General features: G+C 46.1%; 1 protein-coding gene across 2 annotated transcripts in view; it reads right to left on the reverse strand.

Annotated features, from left to right (window-relative positions):
• WDFY4 (WDFY family member 4) overlaps positions 1–18,719 on the reverse strand; it is a 184,123-nt gene that overhangs the window by 83,863 nt on the left and 81,541 nt on the right. For both annotated transcript variants that reach the window (XM_083738111.1, XM_083738112.1), the window contains 8 exons: positions 18,504–18,665; positions 17,280–17,462; positions 15,678–15,798; positions 12,181–12,338; positions 10,118–10,347; positions 8,339–8,448; positions 7,386–7,577; positions 5,195–5,331 (listed from right to left, as the gene is read on the reverse strand). In XM_083738111.1, the coding sequence (XP_083594237.1) occupies positions 5,195–5,331; positions 7,386–7,577; positions 8,339–8,448; positions 10,118–10,347; positions 12,181–12,338; positions 15,678–15,798; positions 17,280–17,462; positions 18,504–18,665 (1,293 nt within the window). The remainder of the gene's footprint in view (positions 1–5,194; positions 5,332–7,385; positions 7,578–8,338; positions 8,449–10,117; positions 10,348–12,180; positions 12,339–15,677; positions 15,799–17,279; positions 17,463–18,503; positions 18,666–18,719) is intronic.

An 18,719-nucleotide genomic window follows, 5' to 3' on the forward strand; every position in this document is an offset into this window, starting at 1 on the left:
CCTCCAGCACCATAATTCAAAAGCATCAATTCTTTGGTGATCAGCCTTCTTTATGGTCCAGCTCTCACTTCCATACATCACTACTGGGAAAACCATAGCTTTAACTATACGGACCTTTGTTGGCAAGGTGATGTCTCTGCTTTTTAAGATGCTGTCCAGGTTTGTCATTGCTTTTCTACCAAGAAGCAGGTGTCTTTTAATTTTGTGGCTGCTGTCACCATCTGCAGTGATCATAGAGCCCAATAAAGTAAAATCTCTCACTGCCTCCATTTCTTCCCCTTCTATTTGCCAGGAGGTGATGGTACCAGTGGCCATGATCTTTGTTTTTTTGATGTTGAGCTTCAGACCATCCTTAGAGGTCTTCTATAACACGTTGTAATCTTCCAATCAGGCACTCACTGATCTGGTTCACATGACATGTCAAGCTGGACTATGGATTCTTAGGATTGCATGAACATGCAAGCTGCCAGAGAGGAGCTCACAGCAGTTTTGCTCCTCCCTGCTCCTTTTCGCTCCTACACTTCCATAGGGAGCAGATGGCGCTGAGGTCTAAACCACTGAGCCTCTTAGGCTTGCTGATTAGAAGTTTGGCGGTTCGAATCCCCACAACAGAGTGAGCTCCCAGTGCTCTGTCCCAGCTCCTCCCAACCTAGCAGTTTGAAAGCACGCCAGTGCAAGTAGATAAATAGGTACCACTGCGGCGGGAAGGTAAACAGCCTTTCTGTGCGCTCTGGTTTCCGTCACAGTGTTCCATTGTGCCAGAAGTGGTTTAGTCCTGCTGGCCACATGACACAGAAAGCTGTCTGGGGACAAATGCCGGCTCCCTCGGCCTGAAAGCAAGAAGAGCGCCGCAACCTCATAGTCACCTTTGACTGGACTTAACTGTCCAGGGGTCCTTTACCTTACACTTCAATGTGCTAAGCCAAGGTGTCAACCCAACCTGGGCCCTTGTTTAGCTCTCTCCTCGCCGTAGTCAAGTACAGAAGTGACAAAAACCATGTGGGATAACCCACTAGCGTAGCTTGGGGGGGTGACCGGAGGGGCGGCACTAAGCTGCAGGAAAATGAGGCCAAACCGTGCCCAGCTGCCCTTTAGGCTGCTGGCGGTGGAAGCTCTTACTCTCGGCCAGCAAAGGGATGCCTGCATGCACTCAGTGCCACCCTAAGTCGGGCGAGAGGGAGAGAGGGCCCCCGGGGGCTCAGGCCTGACCTGGGGGCAGAAGCACTGGTGAGGAGGGGAGAGGCAGTGGCAGCATCTCTGTGTTCCACCCCTACACTGGGCTCTGGGCTGAAGCTTGAACAATGGCCGGGCACCACCAGGCTGTGCACACCCGGGTCAGGCTTCTGGGTCAGGGTGGAAGCTTCCCACAGGGTGGAAGCTGCCCCTCTCCTTGGCTGGGCTCCTGCGTGCGAGGGAGCTCTGAAGACCCATGCTCCCTCCGCACCCCTTGTGTGTGCACCCCCAGGTGTGCCCATCCGCCCCGGGTTGCAGTAATGTAAGCTACGCCACTGGGATAACCAGCCTCATATAACCAACATGGTTAAGTCTAATTAATACACGAAGGGGTTAATGCCATAGAGTAAGGTGTCCTGCAGGACTTACCATTTCCCAGCATCTTGGGAGGAAACAGGTAATCAAGCCTATTGTTCTATTCAGTCTAGCCGAAAAGCTCAGCATGTGAAGTGGTTTGAGCTGGTTGCTCCAGCTCAACTTCATGGATCTCACCAGCCCCTCTTGAGTTCTTAGGCCAATAGTTTCAGAACTTTTGCCACTTTGTAACTAAGCAGTTACTTTGTAACGGGGACGCGTAGGACTTCAGAAGGTTGGCGGTTCGAATCCCCGTGACGGGGTGAGCTCCCGTTGCTCGGTCCCAGCTCCTGCCAACCTAGCAGTTCGAAAGCACATCAGGCGCAAGTAGATAAATAGGTACCGCTCCAGTGGGAAGGTAAACGGCGTTTCCGTGCGCTGCTCTGGTTCGCCAGAAGCAGCTTAGTCATGCTGGCCACATGACCCGGAAGCTGTACGCCAGCTCCCTCGGCCACTAAAGTGAGATGAGCGCTGCAACCCCAGAGTCGGCCACGACTGGATCTAATGGCCAGGGGTCCCTTTACCTTTACTAACTAAGCTACGTTTTACTGCCTGTGCAACTTTTCTGACTGCTGTATGGAAAAGCACATGAATCTAACCTTTGGAAAATTTGGAAGTAAATCATTCTTTAACTTACCAAATCCATATTTTGAAAGGAAGTGCTTGACACTCACATATTAAATTTACTCTTTAAAAAGTAGTCAAAAAGTGAACAAATTTTGATTGCAAAAAATCACTAAATGAGCTCCTATTTCTGCTCCTTTTCTGTCTGAACAACATTGATTGGTTTACTGCTGGTCACTGGTTAAGCCAAGGTATTTGACTCGGCTACTCTCTTTGCAAAGTGCACCGGAGCTAAAAGAAGGTCAGGCCTGGCTTTAGATAGATAGATAGATAGATAGATAGATAGATAGATAGATAGATAGATAGATAGATTCTTTATTAGGGGAGACACTGAAGCCATCTTGCTTTCATGAAAAATAAGTCTGCACCCATTTGTGTATCTGACTACTACAGAGACAATCTATTGCAAGTACAGTGGTACCTCGGGTTAAGTACTTAATTTGTTCCGGAGGTCCGTTCTTAACCTGAAACTGTTCTTAACCTGAAGTACCACTTTAGCTAATGGGGCCTCCCGCCACCGCCGCGCCACTAGAGCACGATTTCTGTTCTCATCCTGAAGCAAAGTTCTTAACCTGAAGCACTATTTCTGGGTTAGCGAAGTCTGTAACCTGAAGCATATGTAACCTGAGGTACCACTGTATCTTTGTCCACTGCAGAGCAGACCTGCCTGCCTGAGAAGCACATAAACACACAACTGCCTGGAGCAGGGAAAGAGGAAAAGATTTGGAAACTTGGTTCCGTGTCACACTAGAAAGCACAATTTATCAGATTCGGAGCTGTCAGGTACTGACATGATAAAGAATAACACAAAATGAGTAATGTCCCAGAACCCAGCTCTTCCTTTAATTATGAGCCTCTCCCTTTCAGCAAAGAAAGACAGAAGACGCAGAAACACCAATTTCATGCACTTGTGCCTGAATAATGTCTCTGTGCTGCCTTTTCCAGATGGCAACCTTTTCTGCTGCAAGAACTAATGATGTGGGCATATTTAGGGGAAAACCAATAACAGTCTTTAACCTTCAACAGCAAAAAGCATGTTGTACAAAGCGTTCCTTGGGATGCATTAACAAATATCAATTACTTTGCTCACTGAGGTGTAATCAGCTGTAATAATCAAAATTAATTTTAAGAAATAATTAAACAGACCCCAAGGCAAATAGTTGGTGCCAGCACTCAATTGTATCACGGACTCACAGCACACCTGGAAGCGAGTCGCTCAACAAAAGGAGGAAAAGGACAAGCCTTGAGCCTTCTTATTAAACATTTGCTCTGCTTTGCACTGCTGGAGAAAAAGCCCAACTTATGCTGATAACAAATACCGTATTTTTTGCACCATAACACCACCAGACCTTATACCCCTCTTCTTCATTCTTCTCCACACACCCCATGCGTGCTCCTTGTCCCTTGAGTGCTTTTCCTCCCCTCCCCACTTAAAACGTGGTAACAAAGCATGGATCCTCAGGATTTTTGCACTGGGTCACCCCAAATTCACCATCAGATCACATAGCATGTCCGTGGCTACATCTTGCACCAAAAAAAATCACACACCCACTGTTGCCTGGGGCCGCAGTGGTGCAAAAACGTGGTTACAAAGCATGGATCCACATGGATCCTCAGGATTTTTGCATTGGGCTACTCCAAACTCACTGTCAGATCACATGTCTGTGGCCACAGCATGAACCACAAAAATCATACATCCACTATTTCATTTAGAATATTTTTTTTTCTTGTTTTCCTCCTCTAAAAACTACGTGCGTGTTATGGTCGGGTGCGTGTTATAGAGCGAAAAATACGGGTATATTTTGACTCAAGACGTTAGCAGACAGAAAACGACTGGGCCACAACCTCAGTGTCAGAGGAGATGACTTTTTCTCCCACGCAACTCCCAGTCAAGCCTCTCTTACCCCCATGGATCACTGCCTCCTTTACATTTTTAGGCCCTCCACATTTCCTATCTTTCATTTTCAACTCAAAACAAGAAAAATGGCCACAAATAAATAATGGGAATAGGGTTTTTAAATTTAATGTGGAATTTTAATAGCACATTGTTAGGAAAAGGCAGAGGTACAGTACATGAAATCACTGAGTGGGGTAATAAGAGCTGGGTATAACTAGATGGGAGTCAGGGAAGGGAGAAAGAAATCTGAGGAAAATAAATTTTCTAGATAAACTATTCTGTTTAGTAACAGGGATTGGATGGGGTGGATGAATTGTTACGAACATGGCATAGGCCACATTGGTGTAGATTATAAGTAAAAATAAATGGTCTTGGCCCAGTATACTTGAAGGAGTATCTCCACCCCCATCATTCAGCCTGGACACTGAGGTCCAGTTCCAAGGGCCTTCTGGTGGTTCCCTCACTACAAGAAGTGAAGTTACAGAGAACCAGGCAGAGGGCCTTTTCGGTGGTGGCGCCCGCCCTGTAGAAGAATGTAGAACCCCCTCCAGTCAGATGTCAAGGAAATAAACAACTATCTGACTTTTAGAAGACATCTGAAAGAGACTTGTTTCGGGAAGTTTTTAATGTTTGATGTTTTATCATGTTTTAATATTCTGTTGGGAGCCACTCAGAGTGGCTGGGGAAACCCAGCCAAATGGGCGGGCTATAAAAAAAAATAATCATTATTATGAGGGGTTTTTTAAGAACTTGAGAACAAATAAAGCTGAAACAGAGCAGTCTTCATTATTACGTTGGGTTCTGTAAAAATGTAACAGTTTAAAGAGGAAGTTAATAATTGTTTAGCAATTCTTAAAATGTATAGATATGAAATATGGGATATGTGTCGTGAATGTTTTTGATATGTTGTAAAAAAAAGTAAAATTCTAGAAACAAACAGAAAGTAGCAGATACATTCTGAGGCAAAGCTAGTCTAGTTTTTTGTCCTGGCTGAAGTCTCTAGTCCCTTAGAGTTTTGTTTTTTTCTTACCAGATGCCTTGCCTAAAGCCTAAAATTTGTTCAGGTGATCAGAAGATGCACATTACCTGCATTTTGTATCCCGTCTGCTTCAGGTTCCGGCTGGGGGTCAATTTCACCGCTGGAGACCAGCTTCCACTCCAAGAACGCAGCTTGTCTGAAGGCTGAGCTGGAACCTTGCTCTGGGGAAATTTCTTTTCTGACGCTAAAGAACAAGGAGAAGAAACAGTTCTTGAAACCAAAGCAGGCAAAGGTTTCTACAGGTTAGGAAATACGTCAGAAGGTACAAAGAGCATGAACCAGGTATGCGCATGGGATACACGGCAAATTGAAAGCATATCCACACCAGATTTTAAAACTGGTTTAAAAATCCTCCCCTCTCCCCAGTTCTACAAGTGTGGTGGAGGCGACCTAGCAAAAAATTAGCAGCAAACAAAAATCCCCGGTATTTTTTCTACATAGGTTATTATAGTAACATTGGCTTAAAACCCAAATAAGATGGCTAATGTGGATGGTCACATACTAGCCCCTTAAGGTACCTTGGGTTTGGGACAGTCCTTTCATTATCCACCAAACACTCATATGTGCTGGTTGTACCCAAATTAACTCCAGATAAGGGAGAAAGAAATCTGAGGAACTCCAGATAATCACCTCAGCTCATTTTATTCCTGGTTATAACAACAGCAACAACAGGAAGCAACCCTAACACATTCACCTATAGTATACCAACACTTTATATTATGTTTCATTGGTGACCTAAGAGGAAAAATGACTCTTACTCATACTTAATCTAATCACAAGGGCTCCCGATTGGACATTTAGCTATGGTAAATTCACCAACCAAGAACTTCTACACTGACCACTAATAATGAACCACGTGTTGTATTATACAATTTTTGTGATGTGCAAATGACATGAGAAGACTTGGTTTCTTTTTTTGTATCATTTATTATTCCTGTGATCCTTGTTTATAAAAAGTTATTTTTAAATCAAGAAAAAGAGAGATGGACAGGGGAGTGGGGGCCCTGAATTCTGCTCTTGTGAACACTTTCTTATACCGCCATCATTCAGCCCGGACACTGAGATCTAGCTCTGGGGGCCTTCTGGCAGTTCTCTCACTGCAGGAAGTGAGGTTACAGGGAAGCAGGCAGAGGGCCTTCTCGGTAGTGGCACCCGCCCTGTGGAAGACCTTCCCATCAGATGTAGAGGAAATAAACAACTATCTGACTTTTTGAAGACAGCCCTGTTTAGGGAATTTTTAAATGTTTGATGTTTTATCGTGTTTTTAATATTCTGTTGGGAGTTGCCTAGAGTGGTTGAAGAAACCCAGCCATATGGGTGGGGTATAAATAATAAATGATGATGACGATGACAATGATGATGATGATGATCATGATTACTGCAGCCTAGAAGAAGTCAATGGATGTAGAAAATGGCACCAGCCATTTAGGAGGCCAAATGCAGTCAGGGGATGGGGCTCAATGTGGTCTTAAACTTAATCTGCATCTTGTCTTAGTCCAGGATCCGGACTTTGCCTTAGTTTTGCATCCATTCCCAAGCTCTGGGCCTATCAGTCTTTGCCTTGCTTGGGTCACCACCTCCTTTTGGTGGTGTAAACTGAAAGGAATCAGGTGATTGCCTGCCTGGAGAAAGCCATGTGACTCTCAGAGAGTTGGGAGGGGACATCCTGTCAGCTGACCTGATTTCTATGAACTTTCGTGAGGGGAATATCAGTGGCCTATCCTGCCTTCTGACACCAGGCAGCAAAATGTCATGGTAAAGTTTACAAGGCGCGGGTGGCGCTGTGGGTTAAACCACAGAGCCTAGGACTTGCCGATCAGAAGGTCAGCGGTTTGAATCCCTGCGACGGGGTGAGCTCCTGTTGCTCAGTCCCTGCTCCTGCCAACCTAGCAGTTTGAAAGCACGTGAAAGTGCAAGTAGATAAATAGGTACCACTCCGGTGGGAAGGTAAACAGTGTTTCCATGCGCTGCTCTGGTTTTCCAGAAGTGGCTTAGTCATGCTGGCCACATGACCCAGAAGCTGTATGCCGGCTCCCTTGGCCAATAAAGCGAGATGAGCGCCGCAATCCCAGAGTCGGTCACGACTGGACCTAATGGTCAGGGGTCCCTTTACCTTTTACCTTATCAAAGGGTATCATGACAGGTAGCTCCAAAAGAGACCAGTCTCCAAGTCATTACAAGAAACCATTCTGTGAAGACGATTCTGTTAAAAGCTTTGCATGACTCAAGAACACAGACCTAGGAAATGCTTCCAAGCCTTTCTCATGATTTCTTCCCAGAAAGGACTCGTGTCGGTCATCTTCACTTTCTCAGTGCTGACTGCTGTCTCTGTAGAGAGAGACATCTTGTAGGCATCTTCCAAATCCTTTCTCCTTTGAGAGAGAAGTTGGATCCAGATGGCTTCGGTTGTCTTCCAGATGTCTTGCTGAACTAGAAACAAAGAAAAATGGGGAAAGTGTTTGGTGGGAGAAGGTGCCACCAGCAAGCAAGGTAATTTCCCCTTCTAGAATTGGGACTTAGGACAACTGTTGCTATCAGCCTGGCTGAGCTTCCAGACAAATCAGCTCCAATTTATGCAACTGGCCCCGCCTCCCAACAGTGCGGATAGGTTAACTGGGGTTTGTTGGGAACCCCCAATGACTAGCACAGGGAGGTGGGACAGCCCAACCAGCTGGTGAGTCCCACGTGGCCTGAGGTGCTGCACGCGGTCCTGCAAAGGGCAGCCACAAGGGAAGGTGTGAGCGTTCATTGTCATAATGTGGCAAGCTTTTGGAGGAACACAGTGTAACACAGTGCTATCCTAAGAGAACCCCCATTATTTGTATACATTAACGGTAAAGGGACCCCTGACCATTAGGTCCAGTCGTGACCGACTCTGGGGTTGCTGCGCTCATCTCGCTTTATTGGCCAAGGGAGCCGGCGTACAGCTTCCGGGTCATGTGGCCAGCATGACTAAGCCGCTTCTGGCGAACCAGAGCAGCGCACGGAAACGCCGTTTACCTTACCGTCGGAGCGGTACCTATTTATCTACTTGCACTTCGATGTGCTTTCGAACTGCTAGGTTGGCAGGAGCAGGGACCGAGCAATGGGAGCTCACCCCGTAGTGGGGATTCGAACCACCGACCTTCTGATCGGCAAGTCCTAGGCTCTGTGGTTTAACCCACAGCGCCACCCACATTTTTATACATTACCATTCTTTAAAGCAGAGTTATCATCCATCCTCCCCTCGTCTTGGTCTGGGTCCAGGAAAACACGGGAATCAGACATTGCTCTCTGCTTTGCTTCGTAGTTTTCTGGATCGCTGCAATAAACAGAGGCATGGCATGACTGAATGAACAGCACGTTTGCTTACAGTAATTGATGGGGGGAACCAACCGGATCACAGATCAGCAGAGGAACACATGACTTGCCTTAGCAGCGACCTCTTCATTGGATCTCCCACCCTCCCTCTCTATCTGGCTGACACGTGTTCCTTTGCTTGACCTTGCTATGGCATGGCCAACCTTATTTCCTCGAATAAAGGGTTAACTACACTGATGCCATGTGATTTATTGCTGACCTGCTCCCAACACATATTATCCTGCCCTTCTATGGCAGCCCAGTGCTCCAGCTAAAACCAGAGAAATATAAATGAAATTAAGAAACAGCCACTGCACTGTAAAATAAAAACAGAGGCGAGAGCAGTGGGTCAAACAGCTTAAAAGTATGGATCAGTCTAAAAAAATGCAGCCCAGAGAGTCAAGTGGCAAGGAGTTCCCCAGCTCCTAAGGCAGGCTTCCTCAAACTCGGCCCTCCAGATGTTTGGAGACTACCATTCCCATCATCTCTGACCACTGGCCCTGCTGGCTAGGGATCATGGGAGTTGTAGGCCCAAAACATCTGGAGAGCCGAGTTTGAGGAAGCCTGTCCTAAGGCATTTTGAGGTGCAAGCCATTTTGGGTTTTCAAGATAAACACGAGCACCTCAGATGGTGCCTGGTAACCAGTGCAGTCGCTGGCCTCATTCATACTTCCTTGCCAGTCACAGGTCCACAGTTCTGTATCCGAGAGGGTTTTTTTTGGTCCTGGCACTCTCCCTGGGAAAACCTACATTTTGCCACTGAACCAGAGCAAATGGCAATCCCTGGCCAAACCGATTGCCACTTGCTTTGATTCAGTGGTGAAATGCAGGTTTTCCTGGGGAAAGCATTTGGACAAATAAGGGGGGGAAAGTAAGTGCTTGGACCATGGAGCTTAAAGCCCAGACCTGTGCCTAGAAATGGGGCACAAAAGGAAATCTGGACGAGCCCACTATAATATAGGTAAAAGTGCAAGTAGACAAATAGGTACTGCTCCAGCGGAAAGGTAAACGGCATTTCCGTGCGCTGCTCTGGTTCGCCAGAAGCGGCTTAGTCATGCTGGCCACATGACCCAGAAGCTGTACGCCGGCTCCCTCGGCCAATAAAGCGAGATGAGCGCTGCAACCCCAGAGTCGGCCACGACTGGACCTAATGGTCAGGGGTCCCTTTACCTTTATAAGGAATACTACCTCACAGGGCCGTCTTTAGCAGATGTGGCGCTGGGGTGCAAATATCCACCCAGCGCCCCCAAATTACCATGGATAGTGTTGGGGTGGCCGTAGCTGGGCACGGCCAGCCATTGGGGGGCGCAACTCTCCCCCATGCCACTGCGGGAGAGTGATTCCCACAGAGGCTTGGAAGTGAAGTTGCGCCCCTCTCAAACCTCTGTGGGAGGAGAGCTCAGCTTCCATCCTAAGCCTCTGCAAGGCTTGGCCTCCTCCTGAGGAGGCTTGGGAGGGAAGCTGCATGCCCACCAGCCTTATGGTTGGCAGGGCGCAGCTGGCAGGCATGCAGGGAAAGGGGAGGCCGCTGGCAAAGCCTCTCAGCTCCCCCACTTGCTGGGGCGCCCCTGAGAGGCCAGCGCCCTGGCGCGACGCACCACTAAGCCCTATGGGAAAGACGGCTCTGCTACCTCAGGGGCCTGAATTGCAACAGGCAATACAGAAGGCAGATGGTGAAGTCCAGGCTAGAGTTGTGCGTTGCAAAGATGACGTCCCACTGCTGCTGCAGAGTCTGAAGGACACTGAGCAGCCTCTGCTGATCAGGAAGGGAAGTAGACAGGTAGTATAGAATGGCTCGGTTCAAGCTGCTGTACAGAATGCTTAGGACGGCTTCCTTGTGGAGAAAACCCTTTTCTGTGACCTGGCAGAAGAAAATAAGAAGCATCAGAACGTAGCAGATCTGGGTCTGAGCATAAAGCAGGCATGGCCAAACTTGGCCCTCCAGATGTTTTGGGACTACAATTCCCATCATCCCTGACCACTGGTCCTGTTGGCTAGGGATGATGGGAGTTGTAGTCCCAAAACATCTGGAGTGTCAAGTTTGGCCATGCCTGGCATAAAGCCAACTTTCCTCTGGATCTAGTCCCAGCATCCAAGATTCTGGCTTCAGTACATAGTGGACCCCTTTTTGCATGGAGCAAAAAAATAAAAAAATTAAGTCGTTACTGAAAATGCCTTCTTGTTCAAGATGGAAGCAGGCATGTTCCTCTAGGTCAGCCTTTCTCAACCTGTGGGTCCCCAGATGTTGTTGAATTACAACTCCCATCACCCCTAGCTAGCAAGGCCAGAGCTCAGGGATGATGGGAGTTGTAGTCCAACAACATCTGGGGACCCACAGGTTGAGATCTGCCGCTCTAGGTTGTCAAGCAACTTCACCGTCATGTAGATTTGTTTGCGTCTGGTGTATCACTCATTGAATTGTGTTTTGGTTGTTCAGGACTGGAGTGTCTGTAACACCCAGTGCTTTTTTTCCTGGGGGGACGCAGGGGTATGCATACCCCTAAACATTTTGTAAATCTAACAGGAGCATAAATTATTATTATTTTTTTAAAAAAATGTTTCTTCTCTAGTACAGTGAATCATCAGTTCTGTTGCTACCCCTGATGGTGGCCTCATTTCCTGTCACTGTGTTTCCTGAGTCTCAGACAGAAGCGGGCGTTTAATGTGTGAAGTAGGAGTTGAAATCTAGCATGGTGACTGGTCAGTTTCATCCATTTACCATATTAATTTCCCCCGATTTGAACTATAAAATGGTGGTTTTCTTGAGTCAAAATGAGAGTACCCCTAAACATTTTTCTAAAGAAAAAAAATAGTACTGCTCACACCCATCTTTAAAAGGGTATTTAAAGACTTGTGGGTAGGGGACACAGACTTGGGTGAAACTGCATATAGTGGAGACATGCCTGCCCATCATTTGCCACCATGAAGCCCTTGTAAGAATCATAGAATAACAGAGCTGGAAGACACCCTAAGGCATGGGTAGGCAAACTAAGACCCAGGGGCCGGATCTGGCCCAAACGCCTTCTCAATCCGGCCCACAGACGGTCCGGGAATCAGCGTGTTTTTACATGAGTAGAATGTGTGCTTTTATTTAAAATGCATCTCTGGGTTATTTGTGGGGCCTGCCTGGTGTTTTTACATGAATAGAATGTGTGCTTTTATTTTAAATGCATCTCTGAATTATTTGTGGGGCATAGGAATTCGTTCATATTTTTTTTCAAAATATAGTCCGGCCCCCACAAGGTCTGAGGGACAGCGGGATGTCTAAAAGGGATGTCTAAAACCTATCCCCGCTTCATTTTTGCATTTTAAGAGTCACCAGCATGCATTTGATTTGCAAAAGAGTGTAAACAGAAATGCAGAACGCAGTCTAGCCACTTCGCTGTTTGTGATATGGGACAGCAGAAAGCTGTTGTCTTCTTCCCCACTGCTTTTGGTAAGATGCATAATTGGGTGTGCATCACAGAAACACTCAATAATTATTCTTAACCCCCACCTCTCTTGTGCGGGAGTTTCTGTATCCAACCACTGTTTTCCCCGTCCAAATAGACTGCACAAGAATATAACCAGGGAGCTGTCAAAACTACCCCCTCCTCCCATGGAAATTAAATTTGATAGAAGGAAGTTTCGGAATAATTTTCTGCACCAGGAGACTTTAGAACTGCATTGGAAAGTAAGCAAAGACACCCCTTACCACAATCACTTGCTCTGCAAGGAAAAGAATAACTTTTCTAGGGTCGGCGGCAAACATTCCTGCATAAAGCTTCTCTACCAGCTTCTGGATAAAATAAGAAATATTCACGAGAAGTGAAGGCATGGCCGGCTCCGAAGCATTTTTGGCACCACCGTTCCCTGCAAGGTAGAAAACAAGGTTTCCATTTCTGTAACGTAGTGGATCGAAAAGGGGACAAGCAGCAGAAGATTAAGGCCAGAGGCCTGACAGGAAAGATATAAAGGAAAACAAGAATTGGATTATGAAAATTTGGCTTGAATTGGACAATGAAGATTGGAGAAATCTCCTGATGGGGAGATCTGAGGATCTATGGATTACAAATTTGACCAAGATGGAAGTTGGAGCATTTGGAACATCCAGACTTAAAAGGATTAAGAAACAAGATTTGAGTTCTACTTTTAAATATAGAGGTCTGGATGGAAGAAAAATGAACATTTTTGAGACAGAACTTCTCCGAGACCTGGCGTTTGATATAAAGGACTACCAAAAAAACCGGCAAAGAGGAACTGAGAGAGAATTAAGGGCCTCGGATGTGAGGTCTCCAGGCTGACAGCAGATAGACTGATGGATACAGGGGATCGAAACCGGGAAAGGGGGGCTGGAGTTTGGGAATCCAAAGGGTGTACAATTATATTTTGAATTTTTCTTCCTTCTTTATTTTGTTTTGTTATGAGTATATAAAAAAAAGGGGAATTCGTGGAAGGGATTTGGGGTCGACCTTAGAAACAGATTCTAATGTTTAAAGATTGTGGACTATAAGGGGAAAGTGGCTATATAAATTGAATTAAATTGAATAATGGGCTAAATACAATAAGGTTAAAATTTGGGATAAGAACTTGTTGAAATAAACAAATGGAAATGGAATACAAGAAGGGGAGGGGTGGGGAAGTCTTGGAAAGATGTTATTGAAAGTAAGGTTTAAATGTAAATGTTTTCTTTTTTCTTTTTCCTTTTCTTTTGGATTTTTTGAAAATTTCAATAAATATGTTATTTTAAAAAAAGGGGGGGACAAGGGTGTGGAACACAGCAAGTTTATCTTGCTGATGCACCCAGGAGTGTTAGATCATTAAAGAGCCAAGCTCATCCCCTAGAAATCAGCTCCTCATTGGCAACTGGGAACTTACATGACTGCTGTGCTGTTTCCCTATGGCATAGGTCCTATGCTAGGTAAAGGTAAAGGGACACCTGACCATTAGGTCCAGTCGTGGCCGACTCTGGGGTTGCAGCGCTCATCTCGCTTTATTGGCCAAGGGAGCCAGCGTACAGCTTCCGGGTCATGTGGCCAGCATGACTAAGCTGCTTCTGACTAACCAGAGCAGTGCATGGAAACGCCGTTTACCTTCCCGCCGGAGCGGTACCTATTGATCTACTTGCACTTTGACGTGCTTTCAAACTGCTAGGTTGGCAGGAGCTGGGACAGAGCAACGGGACCTCACCCCATCGTGGGGATTTGAACTGCCGACCTTCTGATCAACAAGTCCTAGGCTCTGTGGTTTAACCCACAGCGCCACCCGGGTCCCTGGTCCTATGCTATCCAGAGTCTAAAAAAGAAACCTCATCCAGACCATTTGCTCCCGTGGCTTGCTAGACACAAATTATATCGTGCTAGGTTAATGATTTAGATGGTAAAGGGAACTCTGACCGTTAAGTCCAGTCGTGGTCGACTCTGGGGTTGCGGTGCTCATCTCTCTTTACTGGCCGAGGGATCCTGCGTACAGCTTCCGGGTCATGTGGCCAGCATGACTAAGCCGCTTCTGACTAACTAGAGCAGCGCACGGAAACGCCGTTTACCTTCCCGCCGGAGTGGTACCTATTGATCTACTTGCACTTTGACGTGCTTTCAAACTGCTAGGTTGGCAGGAGCTGGGACCAAGCAACGGGAGCTCACCCTATTGAGGGGATTCGAACCACGACCTTCTGATCAGCAAGTCCTAGGCTCTGTGGTTTAACCCACAGTGCCACCCGCATCCCCATGACTTGGATAGGGGGACTCTGCAAATAACCTCTGGCCACAAAAAAAAATATTGTTGGACAGAATCTGGCAAAACCCATGGGTGGAAAGGAGAAAGTCGTTTGTTTGTTTGTTTGTTTGTTTGTTTGTTTGTTTGTTTGTTTGTTTGAAGGAGACTGAATGAAGTTACAATTATAAGGAGGTTCGAGTGCTTTTAAATTCAGCTCAGAAAATATATCCAAAACGTATTTTTCAAATCTGCATCTTGGGGTACGATACATTTAGAAATTCATGCACTGAGATAAAATGCCAATTTAAATATGCATTTCGTGAGGAAACACATTTTAAAATACACGATGGATACAAACTATCGTATGTATTTTCTTTATAATAATAATAATAATAATTCACAGGTTAATGAGGAAATGTGATGAAACGGATTTATGAACCCACGTGAAAATAACACAACCCAGAAATATTGATTTTGCTCATTCCTAATCTGTATAGTAGTCACTGCCACATCTTGTGAAAACAAATCCCATGAATATTTTGTGAAGTAGCACTTCCATATGTCTGTCCTAAAACTGTAGCCTGTCATTCATTGGACTATCCTGAGTTCTAGAGGGAAAAAATGTCACTCAAATGCACTTTTTCTGTGATACCTCTCTATACATTTTATATTTACAGGGCAAAAACGCTAAGCACCTTTTTATAGACAGGACCCTATAAGAAATGTCTCGCTGGATCAGACCAAGGCTGGATCTAGACACATCAAAAAAATGTTTCGGGAAAACGTGTGGGAAATCACATTGCCGAAAGACGGAACTCAACAGCGCCATCTGGTGTCCCAGAGTTATAATGCATTTAAAACGCTTTTTAAAAATTTTATTTTACTAATGTAGCTGAGTCCTAAGTCCACTGAGTTCTGGAAGACTCCTAGCACCACCAGTTGGTCTGGTCCAGTAGATGTTGACCAGTGACCAATAATAATAATAATAATAATAATAATAATAATAATAATTTTATTATTTATACCCCGCCCATCTGGCTAGGCCTCCCCAGCCACTCTGGGCGGCTTCCAAAAAAATATTAAAATACTATAATACATCAAACATTAAAAGCTTCCCTAAACAGGGCTGCCTTCAGATGTCTTCTAAAAGACAGGTAGTTGTTTATTTCCTTGACATCTGGTGGGAGGGCGTTCCACAGGGAGGGCGCCACCACCGAGAAGGCCCTCTGCCTGGTTCCCTGTAACTTGGCTTCTCGCAGTGAGGGAACCGCCAGAAGGCCCTCGGCGCTGGACCTCAGTGTCCAGGTAGAACGATGGGGGTGGAGACGCTCCTTCAGATACACTGGGCCAAGGCCGTTTTAGGCTTTTAAGGTCAGCACCAACACTTTGAATTATGCTCAGAAACGTACTAGGAGCCAATGTAGGTCTTTCAACCATAGCCTTCCTACCTTCTTTCTCCCCATATATGGAGTAGACCTAGCTACTTGTGGCACTTACCTTGTGTGTTTGATGCATCCCCATCCTCTTGGCCAATTATGTAGAAGATATCTATGATGGAAAGTAATAGCTCTGTCTGGAAGCACTTCTTCTGCTCAGCGGTGGCATTCTCCTCAGAAGCCTGCACAGCAATAACATAGCAATCATCAGAGTCTGCAGTAAGGCAGATCCTAAAGAGAAAACCTGTTCTCAGCCAAGAGTCTCCAAAGAACTTTTAACGATGAATCTTCAAGCCCATTCGGCAGACTTTACATTGCACTCCATACACAAGTATGGAGCCCCAGTTCATGTGAAAAGAGCGGGGGGGAACAGTGGGGGAGCTCAAAGCACCCCTTTTCCTGTCCACTGCACCTCAAGGCTCTGCTGGTTAGGAGCCCAGTATACCTGAAGGAGCGTCTCTACCCCCATCGTTCTGCCTGGACACTGAGGTCCAGCTCCAAGGGCCTTCTGGCGGTTCCCTCGCTGCGAGAAGTGAGGTTACAGGGAACCAGGTAGAGGGCCTTCTCGGTGGTGGCACCTGCCCTGTGGAACGCCCTCCCACCAGATGTCAAGGAAATAAACAACTATCTGACTTTTAGAAGACATCTGAAGGCAGCCCTGTTTAGGGAAGTTATTAATGTTTGATGTTTTATTGTGTTTTCATAATGCTGGAAGCATTATGGGCAACCCTGTCAGATGGGCAGGGTACAAATAATAAAATGATGACTATTGAGCCACTCCCGACATAAGGAGGGGGGGTTGCGGGCTCACGCCCACCTACATCCGCGCGGGGCTGGCTGCGGACCCACGCAACTTGGAAATCCTCAGGCTGTGTCATTCCCTGAGCCAGCCAATCGGCTGGCAACAGGGGCGGGGCTAAGCAGGTCATTTAAGGTCGGGGCAGCCCGGGATCGCCCCTTTCTTTCCCTCAGCCAGCTGCAGTTTCCCACCCACCCACCCACCCTCTAGGTTTGCACTCGGACTTTGCTATGGACCTCGGCAAGGGGCCTGGTAGGAGTTTTTCCACTTGGCTAATTGGCATTATTTTGGAAGCCATTTGGTTTTTTCGCCTACCTCGTAGCAAAACGTCACAACGCCTTTGGTTTTGGCGGTTAGGCATTGGTAGGGGTATTGTTATGCAGATGAGTCGGGGGGAGGAGCACCATCACCTCCCCCAAATATTTAGGGGTGGTCCGATAAAGGACTCCAGGGGGCGTCGCCTCATCCGAAACCTATGGAGGCCAGGCCCTAAAGCGCGCTTCCGAGTGGTGACCCCTCGGGGAGTGCCTAGGGATGTGCATCTCAGGGGCTCCCCCTGTTGGTGTTAACCCTTTCCGGTTTTATCCCAGATAGTCTGATAGGACCAATGCCTAAAGCCAATACCACTCTTACCTGTAACCAATAAAGTTGTGGCCATTTTATGCCCATTAACCTAAATTCTGGTGTCCAGTGTCTTTATTTATTCCAACTGAGGGTGGGGGTGGGAATCGCCACGCAAATATTATTAGCAGTGGATTCCAGCATCCCATGGGCTCCAAACAGCTCCTCCCCTTTAACCCCTTGTCATCCTATGAAGGACACGGCATCAAGGGATGGGTGCTATTATTGTCATATGGATCCGACCTCAAGAAGTAACTCCAAGGGGTGCCACTGTCTCTCAGCGGAGAAAACGAGCATTTTTTCCATCAGGAGGAGGCGGATGAAGTCCCAAACTTGTTTCCTAGCAGGGTGCAGGGAAGCGGAAAAGGCATCGTTTTTCTTACTGTCAGAGTCAGTCGCCAGGCTGTTGGAAGGTGAAATGCTACTCTGAAGAAAAAGAAAAAGAATCAGGGAGTGACATTCTTCAAACAGTATTTTGGACTGGATAGCGGCATTCATTCTTGGCTCCTCATAGAAAAGGGTGGTGCAGAAGATGATAATAATAATAATAATAATAATAATAATAATAATAATAATACAGTGGTACCTCAGGTTACATACACTTCAGGTTACATACGCTTCAGGTGACAGACTCCGCTAACCCAGAAATAGTGCTTCAGGTTAAGAACTTTTCTTCAGGATGAGAACACAAATCGTGCTCCTGCTGTGCGGCAGCACCAGGAGGCCCCATTAGCTAAAGTGGTGCTTCAGGTTAAGAACAGTTTCAGGTTAAGAACGGACCTCCGGAACAAATTACCGGTAAGTACTTAACCTGAGGTACCACTGTAATAATAATAGTCAGTACAATGCAATATCATAATTTTAAAAATTGGATCCTTTTATTTAATATTTTAGCAGATCTGAGGCTAAGTAGGACTGATTCAGCTAGCTAGCCCTGGTGACTATCTAATGCTTATTAGATGGATTTCCCCCAAATTGATTTCTGAACTTTGAATTTTACTGTTACTCATGTTTTTATACTGTATTTTATGCTGCTTCTACAATTAAGTGTTTTAAATTTGTTGTTAGCCGCCCTGAGCCCAGTTTTCTGAACCGGGAAGGGTGGGGTATAAATAAAAAAAAATTATTATTTATAAGCACTGTATACATTAAAAACTAGAAGCAACAGAAATGAAAAATTGTTATACGTTAAAGTCCTATCAGAAGAAAAGTGTCATCAGTTTCTAATAGAAAAAGATACAGAGGTGGTTTTCGATGGGAAGGGCATGATCCAGACTTGGATCCTAATAGAGGGGACCCATGCTAGGATCTTGACCCTCACTCTGGCCATATGATCAGCAAACAAAACAATCCTGCACTTAAGGGCACAGATACGTAATTATTGCTCATGTCAACAGCTGCTACTTCAATGTCTTCTGAGGGACAGAATCAACATAATAAGCCCATGAAACAATTGGCTGTTCATACCTGAGATACTGCAGAGGGAAAGATGACCAGGGCCAAAGCTTGGAGGAAGTCAGAGTTGTACCAAAGAGGATCCTCGGAGTATTTGTGATATACGAGGTAGATGAACTGCATGATGTGCCCTGGGTAAGTGATCTCCCAGGAATCCTCTGTACCTGCTGGAGTCTGGATACAAACATAAAGGGACCCCTGACCATTAGGCCCAGTCGTGGCCGACTC

The sequence above is a fragment of the Podarcis gaigeae genome, assembly GCF_964106915.1.
Source record: "Podarcis gaigeae genome assembly, chromosome: 5".
Lineage (NCBI taxonomy): Eukaryota > Metazoa > Chordata > Lepidosauria > Squamata > Lacertidae > Podarcis > Podarcis gaigeae.